General features: G+C 43.1%; 1 protein-coding gene across 6 annotated transcripts in view; it reads left to right on the top strand.

Annotated features, from left to right (window-relative positions):
• CFAP47 (cilia and flagella associated protein 47) overlaps positions 1 to 24,934 on the top strand; it is a 1,065,013-nt gene that overhangs the window by 450,449 nt on the left and 589,630 nt on the right. For all 6 annotated transcript variants that reach the window (XM_063953487.1, XM_063953488.1, XM_063953489.1 and 3 more), the window contains one exon: positions 16,140 to 16,226. In XM_063953487.1, coding sequence (XP_063809557.1) covers positions 16,140 to 16,226 — 87 coding nt within the window. The remainder of the gene's footprint in view (positions 1 to 16,139; positions 16,227 to 24,934) is intronic.

Here is a 24,934-nt window from a genome sequence, read left to right as displayed (position 1 = left end):
CATCAGGAGTGACATTTCCCAGCAATTTTTCAAAACTTTGACCCCCTATATTATTATTATCCATTATTTATATGGTACCACAAGGGTTCCGCAGCGCCCAATTACAGAGTACATATGCACATAATCAAAACAGGAAAACAGTGACTTACAGTTGAAGACAATATAGGACAAGTACAGAGTAACTAAGCATAACTACACCAGTAAACGACATAGAGATAAGTTCCAAGGTGGCCAAAAAACTGCGGGATTTGGGCAGTTGAGGATTATTAAAGTAAGAAAAGGATAAGCACATGAGGGAAGAGGGCCCTACTCATGAGAGCTTACATTGTAAGGGGAGGGGTAGACAGACAGGGGTGACACAGATGGGGTACATAGAAAGTGTGGAACAGAGGGTTAGGATGAGATTTGGCTGGGTTTGGTAAAGAAGTGGGTCTTAAGAGCCCGTTTGAAGGTTTACAGAGAGGTGGAGAGTCTGAGGGGGAGAGGTAAAGAATTCCAGAGAAAGGGAGCAGCACGTGAAAAATCTTGAAGATCGGAGTGGGAGGAAGTAATCAGAAGGTCAATATCTCAAAAACTATGAGACATAGAGCAGAAAAAGTTGACAATGGTTTAGTAGCTCTGTGGTAGTATCAAGTGTACAAAGTTTCATGAAAATCTGAATCGGTGGGTGTCATGCCTGGGTGAACTGGCATGGAATTAACCTTATGTAAATGATTGCTGCTTTAAAAAAACAGTAGAACTCTCACAAAATTTCTCACTTTCTGATTCTCAAACCCAATTATATTCCCCCCAAAAAGTTACACCCAAAAAGTTACACTTGCATTTAGTCATTGTGACTAAATGTTTGGTATTAGTGATGGCAGAAGATATATGTGAGTAGTGTCAAAATTATTTATGCAGTTTTCATTCTGGTAGCTGCACAAGAGTGCATCAGAATACCATAGCCAAGGCTATGATGCTAAAAGGAGTCAGATGAGTCCACACATGTATTTTATTTTACTATGTTACGCCATAAACCCTATTACCTGTTTATAAATTTCATTTCCTGCACCAACTACCTGCTTTACTTTTCAAGTGTCCCGATACAATGGCTTGCAAACCCTAATGTCAAGGGCTTCAACCTGACAGTGTAAATCACTGTTTTGAATCACTCCTCAGTTACACCATTCTCCTGACATCAGGGACTTAAAGCAGAAAGTTCATAAAGAAATTGAAGGTGACAGATTGAGTTCCTTGGTATCAGTTATGATATAAAGGTAGAGTTAACACTCATACATGTACGTACATGGTCATTGTAACTAGTAATTTCTTTGTATCGTGATTCCTTCAATGTGCAGGCTGAAAGGGATGCGGTGGAGATGATGGCTGAAAGGGATCCTGGCAAAATACAGATGCTGGAATCCCAACAGGGTCAGGAGCCTGACAGAGTAATTCGCCACCAGGGGTGTAGGTTGGGTTTAGGCACTAAGGGGGGAGGTTAGGGTAAGGCTGCGGGAAAGGAGGTTTAGGATTAAGGGAGAGAGAGGGGAACAGTCTTACCTCACCCCTGTTGGGAATTCACAGATTTGGATGTCAGCGTCGGTATTGTGACCTCCGGCATTCCGTCCAGCGTTGTTTCATACAGAACCCGGCTGAAAAATATACTTTCTAAATAAAAGATTATAATAATGCACAGCTATCTATACTGGATTACTTGTTGTCTAAGGCAACAGATGGAAAGCTTACATAGATCTTAGGCAGTCACAGATGCCTGTTGGTAAATGTAAAAGTATTTTGGGTACAGGGATTTAATTAGACATTTATGTGCCCCATAGCAACATTTGTAAGGGCCCATTTACCACCCAGTGGCAGAAAACTCACATAAAACATGGGATAGATAAGGAAGAGGGGCACCCACTGCACTTATAGTACAGTAGTTATGGCCTTGGGAGATTGCTTTACAAAATATAACATTGTGAACTCAGATAAGTGTTAACAATTAGTGACATTTGTTTTTAAAAGAAAATTCCTTTAAAAATGAATCCCTTCTTATAACAAATAGAATGGCTTTTCCCATAAAAAAAAAGTCAAAGTAGTCTTGCGCCCCAAAGACTGCAGCTATGTCCACACTCAAGGTCACCATACCTCCACACAAAGACAATAAAAGAAATGAGTGGTCCAATAAGCGCAGTCTTCACAAATGGAGTAAAAATGTGTTCTTTAAAGATCTCCTCCATCCCTGTATCAGATTCTCTCAAGAACAAGAGAAAATGGAAGATGACATTATATACACCAATATTCAAGTGATACCACTGGGGAGTTTTTTTTAATTTTTACCACTCACCATATAACGGTGAGATGTGTTCCTATAAAAGTTTCTTTGTTATTTCACCACTTGGAATGGATATAAAATGCATTGGCATTCACTTTCTATGGATCCCCCTACAAGGTTAACACTTACCTGGGACCAGGTATAAACATTCACTGAAAAGTATCTTTTAATCTTGGGGTGATCTTTCCCTGATACTCCTCCAAACATATAGATATGTAGTTGCAGCAATGTATCCACCAATGGTAAAAAAAAAAAAAAAAGATTTCTCTTTAAAAACTGTGTTTGAAAAATAGTATAAAAATACACAAATTGAAAATGATAGGGAAGTGTCCACCTTAAAATTAAAGGCAATCAGCAATGCAAAGGAACCAATACAATATAATGTCACCTCATCAAATCCCGGGTTGATGTAGTGAGGATATCCCAGTAGATGGAAAAAAAGGGAGATATTGTAGATCCAATGCAGAGAACCTCAATACACCCTGAGGAAGGATCTCTTTGGTGTATGTGTAAGGGAGACTCTACTTCAATGGATCTTCAATATCTCCCTTTTTTCCATTTACTGGGATATCCTCACTCCATCAACCCATCAAGATGTTACAGCAGTTGAACCTTCCACCAAATTTTCTCAGAAGATCTCTCTCTCTCTCTCTCTCTCTCTCTCTCTCTCTCAGGGCTCACATGCCCTTCATATACATAGTCAGAAGACACAATACACTTCACACTACACAGGAACTAGCAATTTACAATTCTCATTTAATATATTTATCACACAGATTCAAAGTATCTATATAGTTTATGCAACTTTTGACTTCCTAAACGAATAAATGATTTTCATCCTTCCTTGCATATCTCTTTACAGGAAATCATCCATTTCAAACCTTCTTGACACTTTACATAGATACACAAAGAAGTCTCCATTTATACCCCTTTTCCACTGTGTAGCACGGGTCGCTGCCGTGTCACCTGACATGGCTGCAACCCGTGCTACAGCCCCCTTTTCACAGCGCAAACCAACCCGGCATATTGCCGGTTTGGTGACGCTGCTAGTGATGCGGCAGGGGCGGCGCTGGGAGATCACTGATCTCCCAGTGCCGCTTTTCCATACACTGTGAACGGGAGCCGTGTCGCCTTGACAAGGCTCCCATTTACACTACACAGCTCAGAGGCGTCACTAGGGTTGGTGTCACCCGGTGTGGTAGCTCATGGTGTCACCCCCCATAGACTTCCTCCCATATCACACCACACACATCCTTAGTAATGTTTTTGTACTAGTTTTACTTGTAAATCAGAATTCCTGTATATCACTGAATGCGATGGCAATAGTAGTGACATAGGACCCTAATCAGGTTGGTTTGCATATTCTGCTAAAAAGCAGTATCTGCAATCGTTTCTGTAGCATGCTGGGGTCCGTCCAGCATGCTAATTGGCATCCAGCGATGCGATCGCAAAATAACTGAGATCCCATCGCTGAAGCAGAAACTCAGGATGACCCCCTGCAGACGTAGCTAGGCTGCGTATGCAGGCGATGCACCGCCAATTTTTGGGTTGCAGTGGGCGCGTGTGATGTCATGTAGCCGCCCCCAAAAAGCTCTGACCCCCTTTCACAGCTACGCCGGCCCCCAATGCCTGCCGCCAGTGGCGTAACTAGACATTTTAGTGCTGTGTGCAAGATATGCCATTGGCGCCAACCTGTATGCAAAATAGGGGCAGGGCGCGCTGTAGGTGCACGCAAAAAATATAGGGGCATGGCTTCATGGGGAAGGGGTGTGGCCACAAAATAATAACGATTCATATTACGGTGCACAGTAGTCTCCATTATTCAAATTACGCCGCACAGTAGCGCCACTACACCAGGTAGAGCCCCTTTTTACACATTACGGCAGACAGCGTCCCCCTTTTTACATATTATGGCAGACAGCGTCCCCCTTTTTACACATTACGGCAGACAGCATCCCCCTTTTTACACATTACGGCAGACAGAATAGATTATACTTACCATTTCTCTGCTGGCTCAGTCAGTCAGGCTCCTCGGTGCTGGCAGCTCCAGGTGCAGGAGAGAAGGAAGAGGAGGGAGGGGGAGTAGGGAGGGAGCCGCAGCAGTGCACTGTAATTGCTGGCAGTACCGCTGCAGCTGTCCCTGTCCTTCCGCATTGGTTGGCCGCCGCTGCTGTGTGTGCTGGGATGAGGGAAGCGCATCCCAGCATTCACAGCAGCGGCGGCCAGCCTATGTGGAATGAGAGGGACAGCTGCAGCGGCGCTGCCACCAATTACATAGCGCTGCTGCGGCTCCTTCCCTCCACCTCCTCTTTCTTCTCCGCTGCTCCCGCTGCTGCTGCTCCTCTCCTCCTCCGGCACAAGCGGCTTGTAATGAGTCAATTTGACTCATTACAAGCTGCTGACTTTAGGGAATGGGGGCCATTGTGTCCTCAGGGCGACTGCGCTGTGTGCCAGACACACCTGACACACACATAGTTACGGCACTGCCCGCCGCTGTCAATGAAAGTGCATCCTTCAGGGATGCAAACACACTTTGATTGCATGCACAGTTACCGTGGCATATTTTTGCAAAAATTGCTCGATTGCGATTATTGCTAAAATTAAATGCGACCAGAATTAGGTCCATAAACAGCTAATGGGCCCTACACAATAGGTGATATAACTGCACGATATGAACGTTCTCGTTTATTAATGAACGAGAATTAGTTCATATCATTCAGTATGTAGGCACCAGCGATGAATGATGTGCAGCCCCGCACTCGTTCATCATTGGTGCTGGGTCACTTATGCATGCAGGCCAATATGGACAATCTCATCCATATTAGCATGCACTGCTATGGAGCCGGGTGACGTTATACCACACAGAATGAGCCGAAATTCACATTATAGCACACAGAATGAGCCGAAAATCACATTATAGCACACAGAATGAGCCGAAAATCACATTGTAGCACACTGAATGAGCCGAAATTCCCATTATAGCACACTGAATGAGCCGAAATTCACATTATAGCACACGGTATGACACAAAATTCAAATTATAGCACACAGAATGAGCTGAAAATCACATTATTGCACACAGAATGAGCTGAAAATCACAGTATAGCACACGGTATGAGCAGAAATTCACATTATAGCACACAGAATGAGCCGAAAATCACATTATAGCACACAGAATGAGCCGAAAATCACATTGTAGCACACTGAATGAGCCGAAATTCCCATTATAGCACACTGAATGAGCCGAAATTCACATTATAGCACACGGTATGACACAAAATTCAAATTATAGCACACGGTATGACATGAAATTCAAATTATAGCACACAGAATGAGCTGAAAATCACATTATTGCACACAGAATGAGCTGAAAATCACAGTATAGCACACGGTATGAGCAGAAATTCACATTATAGCACACAGAATGAGCCGAAAATCACATTACGCAACATACAGTAGATGAAGACAAAATTCACATATGCCACACAGTATGATCCACAATTCAGGGCCAGGGAGATTGACAGCAGGGACAGTGACAGAGAGAGGGAGAGGGACAGGGACATAGGGAAGCAGGGTAAGAGTACCTGAGATGAGCAGTGGAAGGGGGTGTAGTTGGCGGCGGTGCAGAGTTGAAGGCCCTGGGCAGCGGAGGATGTGGGCGGCGGCAGTGTGCAGAATGTGGCTGGCGTGGGTGAGGAGAATAGCAAGCCGCAAGAGCATCCTCACACTTCTCCCTCCTAGAGTCCCGGCGGCGTGATGACGTTCAGACCCGGCCACAGCGGAGTCCTCCTCTTCCAGCAGGATGAGGGGGGGAAGCGATCAAAATTGAGCCGCGGCGGAGTCTTCTTGTTGCAGGCGGGGATATATGATTTTGAGTTGGCGGGGGTGCGATCGTAAGGCAAATAGAGCAGTGCAGTTACGATCGCACCCTCGCCGTATCAGAGACACAGATGGGGAAAATACCAAAGATATACAGACTGTACAGTATATAGGAAAGTAAGCGAGGCACTTATGGGAAAGGGGAATGAGGCATAGAAGGGTTGAGGGGCAGAGGCACAGACGGAGGGGTGACAAAAACACAGCTGATATAGGTGAAAGGTTCACTTGGGTGAGTAGGAGCAGAGGCACACATGGGGATATAGGGAAAGAGTAACACATGGGTATACAGGGGAAGGAGGCACACATGGGGATACAGGGGAAAGAGGCACACATGGGGATACAGGGGAAAGAGGCACACATGGGGATACAGGGGAAAGAGGCACACATGGGGATATAGGGGAAAAAGGCACCCTTGGGGATACAGGGGAAAGAGGCACACATGGATACAGGGGAAAGAGGCACACATGTGGACACAGGGGAAAGAGGCACACCTGGGGATACAGGGGAAAGAGGCACACATGGGGATACAGGGGAAAGAGGCACACATGGAGATACAGGGGAAAGAGGCACGTCTGGGGATACAGGGGAAAGAGGCACGCCTGGGGATATAGGGGAAAGAGGCACGCCTGGGGATACAGGGGAACACCTGGGGATTCAGGTGAAAGAGGCACACCTGGGGATATAGGGGAAAGAGGCACCCTTGGGGATACAGGAGAAAGAGGCACACATGGATACAGGGGAAAGAAGCACACATAGGGATACAGGGGAAAGAGGCACACATGTGGATAAAGGGGAAAGAGGCACACCTGGGGATATAGGGGAAAGAGGCACACCTGGGGATACAGGGGAAAGAGGCACACATGGATACAGGGGAAAGAAGCACACATAGGGATACAGGGGAAAGAGGCCCCCAGGTGTGCCTCTTTCCCCTGTATCCCTATGTGTGCTTCTTTCCCCTGTAGGGGAAAGAGGCACACCTGGGGATACAGGGGAAAGAGGCACACCTGGGGATATAGGGGAATGAAGCATACCTGGGAAACTTGTGGGAGCTAGAAGAAGCAGGAGAAGGAGAACAGAGGAGCAGCAGGAGACCTGGGGGCGGGGCAACATGCAGTGCAGTAAATACTGAAGAGAGGAAACTACTAAACTAGTCGGGAGAGGTTGAAGTGAATGCCCTGTGAGGCTGCTGTGACTGGAGAGCGGGGGAGGGGGGCACACAACCCCCATGCTGGTAACTACAACCTGGATGTAAAGATAAAATGCTGCCAGTGGGGGCCACTGGCACTGATGATCCCAGCCCTGGGCTGCTTCCTCCTTACAGACATCTGCCTGCAGCCGCGATCATCAGCACCAGCGTGGCCCCTGTACACAGTGACACTGTACTTACTGTAACCCCCACACTTCTCAGCTGTACCTGCCCCTCAGCAATGCCAGCATTCGCCAGCTTGTAAATAGCTGCCCTCCGCCTTGCCCCACATAGCGCTGATGGGAGCCGCGCCTCTGAGGGGAGGGGACTCGGAGTGAAGAGTCTGAAGACCCGGCCAGTGGGATCGTGCTGACAGTCAGTGCCCCGTCCTCTGCTGTCACCTAGCTTGCCGCTGCCTGTCAGCTGTTGATAGGCGCAGAAAGCAGCGGAGCGCGGGGTGAGCTCCTATTGAGCCTGGCGCCTGCAGCACTTAGTGCCGGGGAGGAGGAGGTGTGGACGTCGCTGCTGACATGTCTCTGTCAGGTCTTTGGATGGGATCAGGGTGCAGCTGAGAGTGCAGGGCTCTATTTGGTGTCACCCCATTGAAGGGTTACACCCGGGTGGGGGCGCACCCCCCGCACCCTCCTCATGACGCCACTGACACAGCTTACCGGGTTGAACATGTGTTCAGCCTGGCAAGCTACCCGGGTAGGATTCCCGGATTACTTGATCCGGGAATTTGCAGGGGGACCCTTTTCCACTAGGGAAAAACACGGGTAAATGCGCGCCCCCGCGATTTACTAACACATTCCCCCAGGAAGCTGCAACTCCAGGCACATCACCTGGGGTGCACTGATCAAAAGGTCTTGTCATTCATCAGAAGTCCTGCTAGGAAATTGTGAATAGCATCCCAATTCCCACAGTCACAGAAGTTGGCTTCTAAAACCAAATGCCGAATAAATAACATAAGTACATTTTTCCCTTTAAAATACAAACACATCTTGAATATAAATACATTTAAACATGTCACAGACTATTAAATAGACCCTGCTTTCTACACCAATGCATTGCAGATAAGCTGCAGTGCTTCAAAGCAATATATATATATATATATTTGAATGCAGTTTATTATATATACATATATGTGTATGCAATAATTTTGTCACTAGTGCCAGTATCATGCAGAGGCCAGTCTTATGCTGTAGCCTTGGTCTAAGCGCTTCTAGCTGCAGTCCTGCTCTTTGCCAATGGCTATCATATGTACAACTGGCACCTGAGCGGTGATTGGCCCATTCAAAAATGACGTGGAAGCATGAGGGTTAACCCCCTCAGTGCCATGTCCACTATCTTGGCCATGTGGGCCTGGTCTCTGGACACAGCTTGCCTCTGTATATTGCATGTTCTTGGATGGATGCATACTGTATTGTGCACTTCTGATACATTTTCATGTGTAAAATAAAATCTCTAACAGAAATAAAGTGAATTTGTATAATTCTTACAAATAGAAAATAATACATTTAGATATAAGATTACTGTACCTTCCATGACTATCTATAACGGATGAACATCAGCAGACTGGTAAACATATCCTTAAACCTGAATACAAAATCCTAATATATAATTAGTACGAGATTGCCCTAGTTCTATAGCATGTAGTGACAATAAAAACTTAATTAGTCACTTCATTAAATAGTTGAGATAAATAGTAAATGCTAAAGACTTTATTTTTTACCACGCTAAGTACTTTGTTGCTATCAGTATTCATGTGTTCACACACCCTAAAATTCAGAGAAAAGGGAAATCCAATAGAATTTACAAATATTACAACCTCCCAACATTATGAATCCTATGTCAGGACTTCACATGCGTGCTGAAGTCAGTACCACACATACCAATGCTTGGTGGTTTACTGTCTTTCTGCATCACAAAGCATCCTAGGTTGTTAAGGAGCTAATAACAAGGATAGTATAGAAACACAGTCAGGACTGAGGGACAGACACACTGCAAGTGACTCACTGAGAGAGCAGAAAGAAACAAAAATTTGAGACAGAATAACAGTACAGACACACAGAGAGTGCTAGAATACAGGCTCACAGGACAGACAGACAGACAGACAGACACACACACACACTGACAGTGCTGAGAGATAAACTCACTGAGAGAGCAGAAAGAAACAAAGAATGTTGTGAGACAGAATAACAATACAGACACACAGACAGTGCTAGAATGCAGGCTCACAGGACAGACAGACAGACACACACAGTGACAGTGCTGAGAGACAGACTCACTGAGAGAGCAGAAAGAAACAAAGAATGTTGTGAGACAGAATAACAATACAGACAGTGCTAGAATACAGGCTCACAGGACAGACACACTGACAGTGCTGAGAGACATCCTCACTGAGAGAGCAGAAAGACACAAAGGGGTGATTAAATTGTTTTGTGGGCACCCAAACCTAATGGGCAACCAATGGAGCTATTCAATTATCCCCCTGTTGGGAGAACAGAGTTGGGGGACAGGGCGTGCAGAAGGCACACCCGTATCCGAATAAGGGGTGAGGCTTTAGATAAAAGGTGCAGGGCCTTAGAGGGCTGGGGTGGGGCCTCCCTTCATGACCCTCGTTATAGTAATTTGGGGGGTGAGCCCAGTACGCCTTGAACAGCTGGGCAACCCCCGACTCATGCTCTGCACTGTTAGATGTTGTGCACATGCGAACAGCATCTATTTAGTGATCACCGGCTGCTTTGCAGAACAGAGCAGCGGTGATCACAGGTGTTCACAACTTGGGAGGTATGCCTTAAGGAATGACCTCTGGTACATTTCCCTCATCAAGGTCTGATTTGTGGGATCCAGTCTGAAGATCGACAGTGTCTATGTCAACAATGTTTAGGTCGACCACTACAGGTCGACAGTCACTAGGTCGACAGGGCTGGAATTTCAACAGGGTTTCTAGGTCGACAGATTCTAGGTCGAAAGGTCAAAAGGTTGACATAAGTTTTTAATTTTTTTTTCTTTTTTGAACTTTTTCATACTTAATGATCCACGTGGACTACGATTGGAAATAGTACCCTTGCCCAAAGCATGGCGAGCGAAGCGAGCCTTCGAGGTGACACGGTGCACTAATTGGGCTTCCTGGTCACTCTACGGAGAAAAGACACGAAAAAAACATGAAAAACTCATGTCAACCTTTTGACCTGTCGACCTAAAACATGTCGACCTAGGAACCCTGTCGACCTTCAAACCCTGTCATCCTAGTGACTGTCGACCTATAATGGTCAACCTAAACATTGTCAACCTAGTCACTGTCGAACTAATGATCCACACCCCTAGTTTGTATGGTGGGTCTCCAATAACAATGGCACCCTAGGAGCGAACAATGGGTCACAATAGTAATATAGTAACTAAGGTTGAAAAAAGACATTTGTCCACCGAGTTCAACCTATTTGTGGTCTCCTATGCAGTCCTATTATAGGACTAGTTATTTTTATGTTAGGACTAGTTATATTAACTATAATGCATGACTATGCACCATAACCCTGAATATCTTTATCCAATAGGAATTTATCTAACCCATTCTTAAAGGTGTTGACTGAGTCCGCTGTTACTACTCTCTCAGGCAGGGAATTCCAAACACGTATTGTCCTTACTGTGAAAAAACCTTTTTGCCTCAATGTGCGGAAACTCCTCTCCTCTAACCTAAGTGAGTGACCACGTGTCCTCTGTGCTGATCTTATAGAAAACAGGTCCCTCCCAAGCTCTGTGTATTGACCCCTTATATATTTGTAGAGGTTGATCATGTCCCCTCTTAGTCTCCTCTTTTCCAATGCCTTACAAGCCTCTCCTCGTATTCCAGCATCTCCATGCCCTTAATTAGTTTGGTCGCCCGCCTCTGAACCTTTTCTAGCTTCAGGATATCCTTTTTGTAATATGGTGCCCAAAATTGCACACAGTATTCAAAATGTGGTCTCACTAGTGATTTATATAATGGCAGTATAATACTCTCGTCCCTTGCATCAATTCCCCATTTTATGCAATCTAATATCTTCTTTGCCTTCTTTGCTGCAGTCCTACTTTGGGTACTGCTGCTTAATTTGTTATCTATGTGAACCCCTAAGTCTTTTTCCAGTACAGAATCCCCTAATATTACCCCATTTAGTATGTAGATGTTATTTTTGGTCTTGCCCCCACAGTGCATTACCTTACACTTGTCTGTGTTGAATTTCATTCTCCATTTTGCCGCCCATGCTTCCAGTTTAGTTAAGTCATTCTGAAGAGACTCAGCATCCCCCTCCGTATTTATAACCTTACACAATTTGGTGTCGTCTGCGAAAATTGACACCATGCTCTCTAGACCTACTGTTAGGTCATTGATGAAAATGTTGAACAAAAGTGGTCCAAGTACAGACCCTTGTGGCACACCACTTAGTACTTTAGTCCAATTTGAAAATGATCCATTGACCACAACGCGTTGCTGCCTATTATCTAACCAATTACTAACCCAAGTGCATATTGTGCTCCCTAGCCCTATTTCTTGTAGCTTATACATAAGATGCATGTGTGGTACAGTATTGAAAGCTTTGGCAAAGTCTAAAAAGATTACATCCACCGCCTTACCCTGATCAAGGTTCGCACTTACTGTTTCATAAAAGCCAAGTAAGTTGGTTTGACATGATCTGTCCTTCACAAATCCATGTTGGTTCCTTTTAATGACCTTATTTGCTTCAAGGAACTTTTGAATACTGTCCCTTAGAATACCTTCCAATACTTTCCCCACTATAGATGTAAGACTAAATGGTCTATAATTACCTGGTTCAGCTGTGCTCCCCTTTTTGAATATTGGCACTACCTCCGCTATACGCCAGTCTTTGGGAACCATACCCGATTTAACCGAATCCACAAAGATCAAAAATAGAGGTCTTGCTAGTTCAGCGTGCAGCTCCATAAGAACTCTCGGGTGAATTCTATCTGGACCAGGTGACTTATTAATCTTTAACTTTTTTAATCGGTCACAGACTACCTCCTCACATAAATAAGCATTTAGCTGTGGGACATTATCTTTGTTGAGATTTTGTGTTAGACCCAGCATTTGGTCCTCTCTGGTAAATACCGTTGAACAAAAACTTGTTTAGTTTGTTTGCTATGTCATTATCATTTTTGATTAAGACTCCCCTCTTGTTCTTAAAGGGCCTATACTCTCCTTCTTTAGTCTCTTGCTGTTGATGTACTTAAAAAAGATTTGCTTTCCTTTGCTACTAGTTTTTCAGTTTCTACTTTAGGCGCTCTTATTCCTTTTTTGCATATTTCGTTACAGTCTTTATAGTGCTGGAATGACTCCGCATCCCCCTCAGATTTATATATTTGAAATGCTCGTCTTTTTTTGTTTAAAAACATATTGCCCCTAGCAGTATCACATGAATTGATTTCCCAGTTTATCTCGGGATAGTTAAAGTTTCCCATCACTACTATGTCTCCTCCTGCTGCTCTTTCAATTTGATTCAGTAACAATTTCTCATCAGACACATTAATACCAGGCGGCCTGTAGCATAACCCCAATAATAACTTCTTTATTCCTTTACCCCTGCATGCAATTTCTGCCCATAACGTCTCAATGGTATTTACAGTCCCTTCTTGAATATCTTCCCGTATAACAGGTTTTAGAAATGTCTTCATGTAAAGACATACCCTCCACCCCGTTTATTTAGTCTGTCTCTCCTGTACAGTGTGTAACCTTCTAGACTGTCCAATCGTGAGATTCGTCCTACCACATTTCAGTAATGCCTATAATATCATATTCCTTGCTTGCTGCGAGGATTTCTAGTTCCTCCTTTTTACCTGTAAGGCTTCTAGCATTTACATACATACAATTGAGATATGTATTTCCCCTTATGGTAGGGACATCATAATTCTTATGCAGCAAAGATGACCCGTAATCGTCATTGGTTACTGTTATTCTAAAACCCTTTTTAGTTCCCATGTTACTACCCTTGCCGTCTGCTCTATTCCTCCCCCAGACTCCTCCCCCATTTTGTTCACTAATGCCTCCTGCTATTCTTACTGAATGACCCATGATTTCTTGCTAAACCCTCCCCCCAGGCACCTAGTTTAAAATCTCCAACCTTCTAACCATCCTTTACCCAGCACCGCTGCCCCCTCCTCATTCAGGTGCAATCCATCACAACAAAAAAGATGGCGCCTGACTGAGAAGTCCACCCAGTGTTCTAGGAAGCCACACATTTACCTCCCTAATCTCCCTCTGTCTCCCTGGACTAGCGCGTGGCATGGCTAGTCATTTGGAGAATATTACCTTTTATGTCCTTGCCTTAAGTTTCTTGCCTAATTCCCAATAGTCTTTCTTAAGGACATCCCACCTTCCACTAACTTTGTCGTTGGTGCCAACGTGCACCAAGACTGCTGGATCATTCCCACCCCCTCCCTACAATCTACCCGTTCCGCGATGTGACGCACCGGAGCACCCGGGAGACAACAGACCGTATGGTGATCATGGTCCCGGTAGCAGATTGCCCTATCTGTCTTCCTAATAATGGAATCCCCTACCACCACAATCTGACTAGGTACCTTTCTAACTTTTATCCCAACTGCGCCAGAGGGACCGCTCCTCTGGTTGCTAGATGGAACAGTCTCCTCCGGCACCGTCATTTCCTCACTATCATCCTCCGATTCCTTTTCCAGTCGTGCAAGTTTTTTGGGGTTTGATAGTTCAGAGATGTCGAGCCTCCCCCTCTTTTTTTTCCTTCTAACTGTGACCCAGCTAACTGCCTGGTCATCCTCATCTACCAGTGACCCCTCCCTCAACTCCTCCACCATTCTATCTAAACTTCGCTCGAGATTGTGAATCTCCCTCAGTCGCATAACGGTTTGCTCTAGATCAGTTACCTGGGCTTCCAGGGCAACCGTTCGCACACACCTCGTGCAGATGTACTCACACTGGGACGGTTGCTCCAGGTGTGTGTACATCTTGTACGACATGCACTGAGTGAAATCCCCAATCCCGGCCCCACCCATATTTTTGTAAGGTCTAACTCCCTGTTACCCAAGAAGAAATAGAGAAGCAAAGCATTCTAGGCAAAACACTCACAATACAGTAATGAAGTTGGGCTTATACTTATCTATCCTTTGCGTCCCCTAATCCTTCGCTTTCATGCAGCAGTAGTCACCGGTTCCTTCGCTTTTATTCAGCAGTCTCCGTCCCCTTCCGTCCTCTCCTCTGATGTCTGCAGCAGCAGTCTCCCTTGCCACCTTGTGCAGCTCAGCAGTGGATTCAGACCCCGCAGGCCGATTGTGGGTCTCTGGTAGTACCTACTGGCAGCAGCAGTAGGCTCTTTCCCCACCGGCAGCATCCCTGGGCAGTACCTGCTGCTGTTTCAAACTCACTATTCACTTAAAAAGCCAAGCCTCACTTTACAATGCAAGCTCTCACAATGAGCAATAGTGATTTGCAGTTTGAAATTATTTAATTGTACAACACAGGCAAAAACAAGTAGTACACAAAATACGACAATAATCAAAATATAGGAAAGGCAGATACAAACTGTACCAGAATAGACTGTGGAGGTCTTGGTGTCAGTTGGGAGATTCAAAAGCTTATTGTTGCTATAACTTGGGAGAGAATTGTGCTTTTTAAAGCAGTACCATTCTCTTGAAAACAAAACAAAACAAACAAACAAAACAAACAAACAAACAAACAAACAAACAAAAAAACCCTATTATTAAATTAATCTTAGCAATATATTGTGTATGCACAGTATGGATCCATTTAAACAATTGGTGCACTGAATGTAAAGATCATATAATGTAATCTAAATAGAAATAGCAAAAATCCAGGCATTCCACTTAAATATAAGTCTAGTGCCTGTCCAGAATATACAGTAGATGTGTAATGGAGTAAAATAGCACTCCAGGGAATAATAAATCCAGCAATGTTTGTAGATACTAGGGGAGTTTTGAGATACTTATATTGTATAGTACAAAATTAGCATGCTGTTTTATTTTAGACACTGAAAAATCACATCCTTTCCTAAAACAACAGCGTATAATTTCAGCATACTGCATTAGCAGTTTAAGCTCATTAAGAGGCATTTGAAATCTGTTCAAGAGAACAACCATTAATGAGTGATAATGAAATATTTCATGATGTAGCACTCTTACAAATATGTTGCATGCTGTTATGACAATGAATGAAAGTTATGTATACTTATATCCATGCATTTTACTGTTTCAGAACTATAACATTGTATTGCCATAACAATTAATTGATTTCCTTCTGCAGCAACTCTAATTGAAAAAAACACAAAGGCCTCTTTTGAAAACTTTACTTTCCCTGAAGCCTAATATTAATGCTAATGCTTTTTCTTAACTTTCAAATTATTCTGTACCACAAACATTTTTATGTTATTTTGCTCACATTGGTATGATATACACACCCACTGCTCTGATTATTATTATTATTGTGTATTTTTACCATTTTCCCTTGGAGCTTTAAAACATTATTGCTCTGTTTGACAGCTATAAAATTGAAAATATCTTATCTCATAGGATGGATTCTTTAAAAATATATAAGCTTTAAACTTAGAACTGTAAGTGGTGTAACATTATAAATATCATAACAATTATGCTGTCAATATAACGTGATATAATGATGTGACATCTGCCAAAGATTTAAAGATGCCTTTTGTTGAAATAAATGAAACTTAAATTATTTGCTTATAGCATTTAATCTTAAATGTGTATTTTTATATTCTACAGAGTGATTTTAGTGGAATCTACAAAGGAATTATCTTTCCCTGATTACCAAGATGAAATTGTTAAACTAAAACAGGAACACAATTGCAGGTATTTTATATGTCCATATTACATGTATGATATGTGTTTTGATATGTTTGAAATGTGTTCTGGTATTTATAACATGTTTTGTGAGAAATAAGTGTTTTGTGAGAAATAAAATGTGTCAAAAAGTGATGAAAACGATAAATTGCACCTAAGATGGCGTAGGGATGGTTATGTAGATAGCAGACAGAAACAACTTAAATGGAAAATAATATATCGGCTTCGATCCCAGATGCTTGGCTTTGGACCTCTCTGTTCTCATGGATCACTTCTTACTGTAAATGCCATTAAATACAGCCTGATCTGGCCTAAATTAGATCAAACTCAGTAACAGAACTGTGGAGATAGGTAATAGAAGACTATAATTACTCTTAAGAGAATAGTACTTGGGTTTACTACTCTAATGGCCTGATTCAGAGTTGTTCGCATTACACATTGGTTTGCATACAACCCCAATGGTAGGAGGACTGCGCATGGACAGGGTCTGTTCTGCACATGTGTAATACATTTAATATCCTGCTATGTAAGTTATAGGGTTATTAAAATGCACACATTAAGTTAAAACAGATCCCAAGCAGAGTTCTAACTGGTAAAAACTTAAATTGTGAGTCTTTATCATGTGTGAGAGGTTTAAAATGTAATTAATCACAATCTAAAGTAGTTTTACAGGGTATATAACGTTCAAGTATGTACATTAGTTATATTTACATAAGAATCCTCATTATCATTATACACGTTCAACTGTACCTTATGGATAAGTGTTCTCCTTCGTCATGAGTGTAGTATGTTGTACTTCAGTCTTCACTTTATTCCTTCTTTGTTTCCTGGTAGATTTAAATTGTATTTTTTTTTACAGATTGTCATTAATTATACTGATAGCTGGTATTTATAACATAAAGAGATAGACATTAACATATCTATTACCATTACCCACAAATGGCATGTAATTCCTGGCAACCTTAAATGACACCTGCCCCACTACCAGTTGGAAACCACCCCTCCCACCCTTGCTGTTAGTTTATGTCTCACCTCCCCTCCCTTCTTAATTTATGTGGAGCTCCGTGAAAACGGGATGTCCTCTTAGGAGTATGGCATCTGGCTGTAACTTCATAGCACAACATGGATAAGCAGCAACCACCAAAACCATACCTAATCAAGCCTATTCCATTATGAAAGTAAAGAACATCTTCATAAGTTCATTACTCCATCTTTCCTTCATTTCTTATTGGCCCCATCCTTTGCCATATACTGTATGTTAGGATCGTTTTAACTGCATCTTAACTGCATTCATTATAGATGAATGCAAAATACCTATTTTTGTAAAAATCAAGAAACAAGACAAGAAAATAATACTGTAACAATTAAAATGTATTAATATTATTATTATTTTTTTTTTTTTTTAAATTGTTTATTTTAATTTTTAGGTTATGAATAACACTACAGCTCCCCACCACACGTGGGGTGAGCTGTCAACATGTAACAATTACAACCAAAAACAGAGATATAGCTCTAGGACATAAATCATGCGATTCCCATCTTATAACATGAAAGAAAGGAGGTAAAAGGAGAGGAATAGGATACCATGTGAATCGTTAATCATACATTTGTTGAAAAGAAAAACAGTTGTGGGATATACCTCTGGGTGAGAGTAAAGAAAAGACCCTACTGTCGGGTGGGAACCAGATGTTACGCATTTAGCATATAGCATTAGAAAGATGAATTCTAGGGAAAGAAAGAGAGAGCGAGAAGAGAGAGAAGAGGGAGCGGGATAAAACGGGAAGGGAATAAGATGGGGGAGGGGGGGGAGATCCGGGTTTGGGGGGGCCGCTAGTGCGCCTCCTCTATCCGCTGACCATGGGTAGGGCGTTAGTCTAAGAAGGTAAAAATGTTACCTGGGGAACACGAAGAGGTCCCATTTGGGGGCGGGTTTGTAACTACTTGTCAGGATAGGTGAACACCGAACTCAGAGCAGGAGAGCCAACGAGCTACCGGGTGAACGCAATCCACTTGTGGGAGCCTGTGAATCGAACCAAAGTTCCCAGCTCAGAAGAAACTGGAAAGATCTGTTATGGAGATATGCAGTGATTTTTTCCATGCTTGCGAGATACCATATCTTGTTGATGACCTGTCTAATAGGGGGGGGCTCCCTCTGTTTCCATTGAAGGGCAATTGAGCATCTAGCTGCGTTTAGGATCTGTGTCAGTAGTTTACCAGAGTTTGGGGGTGCGTTAGCAATGGGGAGTCCTAGTAGGAAGGACCAAGGGGTTTTTTGTACTTGAGTCTGGAGTACTGTACTCAGCAGGCGTGCGATTGCATCCCAAAATTTTGCGATTTTAGGGCACGTCCACCAAATATGGAGGAAAGAGCCATGCTCCCCGCATTCTCTCCAGCACATGGGTGATGAGGATGGGAACATTTTGTGGAGTCTTGAGGGGACAAGATACCACCTGTATAAGATTTTGTATGCGTTCTCCTTTACCAGGGTTGAGATAGAGGACTTCGCTACCGCAGTGAAGATGTCCGACCAATCGTAGTCATCAGGCACCGGCCCTAGGTCCCGTTCCCACTGGAGCACGAAGGCCGGAGGCGTCTTCTGATCCCGATTCTGGAGAAGGGAATATAGCAGAGAGATGATTCCTCGCTCGAGTGGTTTGTGATAACAGTAGGACTCCAGCGTGGTGAGAGGTTGGAACGGGGACATGTTTGATAAAGAGGTGATGAAATGTCTCAGCTGGAAATAGATGAAAGGATTTGCCTCCGGGAAGTCAGATTTCGTCATGATGTCCGATAGAGGGGCGCAATTTCCGTCGGTGAGCATGTCCAGAACAAAGCGTATGTTCCGATCCACCCATGGACCCGAGCGGGTCAATGACTGACCTGGTGCAAATGAGGGGTTGTCCCATAAGGGGGTAAGCGCCGAGGGAGATGACAGTAAGTGAAAGCGGCGTGTGCTATAGTCCCATATCTGGCAAGTGAACTCTAGCACCGGATGCAATTGTAGGTGGGGAGATCTGGATCTAGGGGGGGATAGGAGTAGGGATGACAAAGATGGGATGTGGCTAAGTGCCGACTCCAGCTGGAGCCAGCGCAGGGTCTGTGTAGGGGCGAACCAGGTTACCGCCATATTATTATTATTTTTATTATTTTGTGCCATTATTTAATAATAAAGTAATTAAAATTAAATATACGAATTAATAAAAAATAAACAGGTTAAAAGCAACATATTATACATTTAAATAAAAACATTATATGGGCTATTGCTATTATCTAATGCTACATTGAAGCCATCAAATCTCTTTATTCAGGACTTCACCCTGCAGTTAATTCTACTGCAGTAAAAATAAAGAAAAATGATGCCATAAAAGACCTACATATAAAGTTTACACACTATTTATACTATTAGATGTACCACTAATAATAACACTGGAAATATAGCCAAAAAATATTTTGGACCGGATTGTCTATTTCACTTGAATTTTAGTGAAATTACTTCTTTATATATTTATAGGCACATCATTGTGTTTGTTCAGGAAATACAAAGCTCAGAATTTAGGGTCAGTAACACAGGAACCATCATTTTTATTGTAGTTGTAATTCTGAGTAATTCACTGGTGTTCTTGATCTAGCTAGAAGTGCTGTATTGTGGGCAATAATTCATTTTGAATCTTCCCCAAGTAGGTGTTTAAAAATAGATTTGAAAAATATCCTTTTGGGTCGTGGAAATAAAAAAAAAACCTGTGTCTTTTGCTTTTTTCAGTGTAAGACACCAGATATTCTCAATATCAAATATTTTGGTCAATATTTTCTCCAAGTATATTTTACAAAAAAATAGCCATGTGCAAGTCCATATTGTTTATGTCATTGTTATATCATTTGTGTTTTGTCTGTCACCTTCTGTATTTAGAGGCACATCATTATTATTATGACATGTTTATATGCTAATACTGTATGCCTTCTGAAGTCTGTCCCAGACTGACAAGTGACTGTGTTAGGGGATTCACTGCTGCCTACTCTGCGTAAGTGGGTTATACTGTGATGTTGAATATTTTTCTTTTTATCCTTGTACAATTATGTTTTTTATGTGAAGGTTTAACTTAGCCTGAGTAACAATTTTCTAATATACTGTACATATAAATCAGTTTGCCTGAAACAGGACAATCTACTTGTAAGTGGAAATCCTCTGAGTGCTAAAACCTAATACAGCCTTCTTTAGACCCGGCAGTGGACTCCTATTGTGAGTTTTCTCTTTACATTGTACATTTCTAAAGAATTCAACATACTGTGTTTGTAATAGTGTGTGCTGTATTTACTATTTGAATCCATTAAATACCATTAAAATGAGATGCTGGGAGTTGATCTTCTTGTATATTGATTGTTCATTTCAGTTCTACGAAGTTGATGTTGTGATAAATTAAACATTCCATTTTTTTCAGGTTGTGCATTGATCTTACTTTATCTCCTGTTTGTTCTTCCATTTTTTTTTTTTTTGTCTTAGCCCCATCCTTGTAAACCTGTTTCTAGATGTTTGTTGGTCATCTCTTTCCTAGCCCATGTTCTGGGATTCTCTAAAACATAAGTTTTATACCGCCTACATTTGGTGATTGTGTTACTTCAGAACAATTTGAGAGTGCATCTTTTCTTTTTCGGTCAAGTTTTTATTTTCTGTTTTTTTTTATTATTTTTGTGGGTAACTTATTTTCAAGAATTGTCCTTTTTCATATTATCCCTCCATTCATGTTTCCTTAAATTGTTCAGACCTGTTTCTGACCCTATTATTTATATAATCCATTAGGTTTCTTTTAATTGATGTCTTTTGTTTCAATAATATCTGCCTCTAATCTCTTAACCTTGATCTCTATATTGTAATTAAGTTCTTTAAAGTCATCATTTTTTTTGCAAAGTATTTTCCCAACTGCTAGATATATATATATTTTAGAAAATCCCTCCAGATCTTCATTTATCTCTATTAATATTAACTTTATTAGTTCTAAAGAACAAGTATCCACCGTTTTATACCAGTTCTCTATAAACTCTTGATTTTCTCTTTGAAATGTTGGATTTTTAATAATCTTTAAACCTAAAGTAATTCTACCAGCAATTTAGAATTTTAACATATTCCCAACTCAGTTTTAATTTAATGGTTCTAAGTTGTTCTGAAGTGAACAAAACAGAGTCCAAATCCATCCCACTAGCTTTCCCCCCAAAAAATATTTCCATTACCTATATAGGGGTATATTCATTAACTGTCGGAAGCTGCCGTCTTGTCGGAAAGAATCATGTGCAGTGACAGTAGATGTGTTAGTAATCATTGGCAGGTCCTTCAGTCCAGACCAGGGGGGTCATTCTGACCCGATCACTCACTGCAGTTTGCCGCAGCGCAGCGATCGGGTCAGAACTGCGCATGCGCCGGCACCGCAGTGAGCTAGAGCATGGCAGCCGTCATTGCCTAGCGATCGCCTCTGAGACAGAGGCGGTCGCTGGGCGGGAGGGGCCTGGACAGCAGCATTAAGCTGCCATTTAGGGGGAGTGGTCCAGCCAACACAGGCATGGCTGGACCGTTGGGGGGGTGGGCCACAGCGGCTGTGTGATGTCACACGCAGCCGCTGCAGGTCGGGAAGCGACGAGTAGCTCCCATCCAGCACGCTAAAGCTGCGCTGGTCGGGAGCTACTCTTGAAGTGCAAAGGCATTACCGCTGTGCGATGCCTTTGCACTTCTGCGGGGGGGGGGGAGCCGACTCGGACATGCGGGGCGGACTAGCCCTGTGCTGGGTGTCCTCCCGCATGTCAGTGTGAATGATCGTTGCTGTGCTAAATTTAACACAGCTACGATCAACTCGGAATAATCCCCCAGATGTCGGCACTCGCTCCTGACTGCCATGCATCACCGCCAGCGGGTGGGCTAGGAAATCTTATCCTTTTCCTCGCAGCCCCAGTTGTGGGAGAAAATGAAGGAGGAGCTGTTGAAGGGTCATGTTCCGCTTGAGTTGACAATTTTCTCACCACTAGGTCTTTGAACCTCTGCAGACTTGTGACTGCTGGAAAGAGAAAAACATCGTAGGCTTTAAACCAAGGATCGAGCACGGTGGCCAAAATGTAGTGCTCTCATTTCAACAGATTGACCACCCTTGAATCCTGACAAAGCAAATGAAGGGCTCCATCCACAAGTCCAACATACTTAGCGGATTCGCTCCGTCTTAGCTCCTCCTTCAATTTCTCCCGCTGCTTCTGCAAAAGCCTGATGAGGGGAATGACCTGACTCAAGCTGGCAGTGTCTGAACTGACTTCATGTGTGGCAAGTTCGAAGGGTTGGAGAACCTTGCACAAGACAGAAATCATTCTCCTCTGCGCTTGAGTCAGGTGCATTCCCCACCTTTACCTATATTGTAGGTGAATGTATAGGCATGAATGGCTTTTTGCTGCTCCTCCATCCTCTGAAGCATATAGAGGGTTGAATTCCACCTCGTAACCACCTCTTGCTTCAGTTGATAGCAGGCCAGGTTCAGGAGTGTTTGCTGGCGCTCCTGTCTTTGGAACGCGGAGGCTGAATGTCAAAAGTGGCCCGCAATTTTTCGGCCCATCGACGGCATCTCCTGCACGCCCCTGTCCTTTTTCAAAAAATTCTGCACCACCAAATTAATTGCATGTGCAAAACATGGGACATGCTGGAATTTGCCCAAATGTAATACACGTACAATATTGGTGGCGTTGATCGATATCACAGATTCCCAGGAGAGTCTAAGTGGGGTAAGCCATTGTGCGATGATGTCCCTCAGTTTCCGTAAGAGGTTGTCAGTGGTGTGCCTCTTACGGAAAGTAGTGATACATAGTGTAGCCTGCCTAGGAACGAGTTAGTGTTTGTGAGATGCTGCTACTGGTGCCGCTGCTGTTGTTGCTGCGGGAGGCAAAACATCTATCCAGTGGGCTGTCACAGTCAAATAGTCCTTAGTCTGCCCTGTTCCACTTGTCCACATGTCCATGGTTAAGTGGATAGTGGGTACATCTGCATTTTTTAGGACACTTTTTCTGACATCTCTTTACATTCTCGGTATCGTCTGTCTAGTGAATAGAACCTAGATGGGATTTGGTATTGGGGACACACTACAACATCAATTCTCTAAGTCCCACTGAACTAATGGTGGATACTGGATGCACATCTAACACCAACATAGCTGTCAAGGCCTCAGTTATCCGCTTTGCAAAAGGATGACTGCTGTCATATTTCATATTCCTCACAAAGGACTGTTGGACAGTCAATTGCTTACTGGAAGTAGTACAAGTGGTCTTCCGAGTTCCCCTCTGGGATGACGATCGACTCCCAGCAGCAACAACAGCAGCGGCAGCAACAGCAGCAGTAGGCGTACCACTCAAGGATCCTCTGGAGGAATCCCGGTTAGGAGAGGACTCCTCAGTCTTGCCAGTGACATGGTCTCAGTCAGAACGTTCCTGACTGAGGAGGAAGTTGACATTGAGGGAGTTTATGGTGCGGCTTGCAGGAGCTTGGGTACAAGAGGAAGTAGAGATTTAGGTGTCAGTGGACTGCTTACGCTCTCACCCAAAGTTTCAGAACTTGACACTGTCTTCTGATGAATGCGCAGTAGGTGACATATAAGGAAGGATGTTCCTACATGGTTAACATCCTTATCCCTACTTATTACGGATTGACAGAGGCAATACACAGCTTGACACCTGTTGTCCGGATTTGTGGAGAAGTAATTCCACACCGAAGAGGTGGCTTTTTTGGTATTTTGCCCAGGCATCACAATGGGCTTATTCATCCCATGGACAACAACTGTCTCTCCGGTGCCTGATTTAAACAAACCACATAACCATCAGAATCCTCATTGTCAACTTCCTCCTCAGCGCCAGCAACACCCATATCCTCATCCTGGTGTACTTCAACAATGACATCTTCAATTTGAATATTGGAAACTGGACTTTGGGTGCTACTTCCAGCACTTGCAGAGGGCATGCAAATGGTGGAAGGAGCCACCTCATCCAGTGTTGGGAAGGTCAGGCATCGCAACCGCCGACACACTTGCACTCTCTTTAGGGATTTGTGATACCATCTTAAAATGCATAGTTCTTTTCTGTGCTTTTGCCAGCTTAAATATTTGAATTTTTCTAGCGGGAGGATGAGGGCTTCCATCGTCATGTGAAGCTGAACCACTAGTCATGAACATAGGCCAGGGCCTTAGCCGTTCCTTGCCACTCCGTGTCGTACTGTAAATGGCATTTTGGCAAGTTTAAGTTTCTCCTCAGACCATTTCAATTTATTTTTTGGGGTCTTTTTACTGAACTTTGGAATTTTGTATTTTACATGCCCTCTACTATTGCATTGGGCATCGGTCTTGGCAGGCGATGTTGATGGCATTACATCGTCTTTGTCATGACTAGTGGCAGCAGCTACAGCACTAGGAGGAAGTGGTTCTTGATCTCTCTCTATTTTATCCTCCAAATTTTGGTTCGACATTATTTTTCTGGAGTTATATAACACAATATGCGTCACAGGACAGCGTATCCCTACACCACACAGGGCAAACCCTGTAAAAATTATTTGGATTAAATATTAATAACCCTTTTAAATGTAATAAATAATAAACCACACATGTCAGTACCACTGTACTTATAATGCAGTACCACTGTACTGGATTTATACGGCAGTATCACTGGAATTATACAGCAGTAACACTGGAATTATATGGCAGTATCACTGG

Source organism: Pseudophryne corroboree, chromosome 2, assembly GCF_028390025.1.
Source record: "Pseudophryne corroboree isolate aPseCor3 chromosome 2, aPseCor3.hap2, whole genome shotgun sequence".
In the NCBI taxonomy this organism is placed as follows: Eukaryota; Metazoa; Chordata; class Amphibia; order Anura; family Myobatrachidae; genus Pseudophryne; species Pseudophryne corroboree.
Note: the sequence above shows the minus strand (reverse complement) of the source record. Positions and strands in the feature narration are given on the sequence as shown.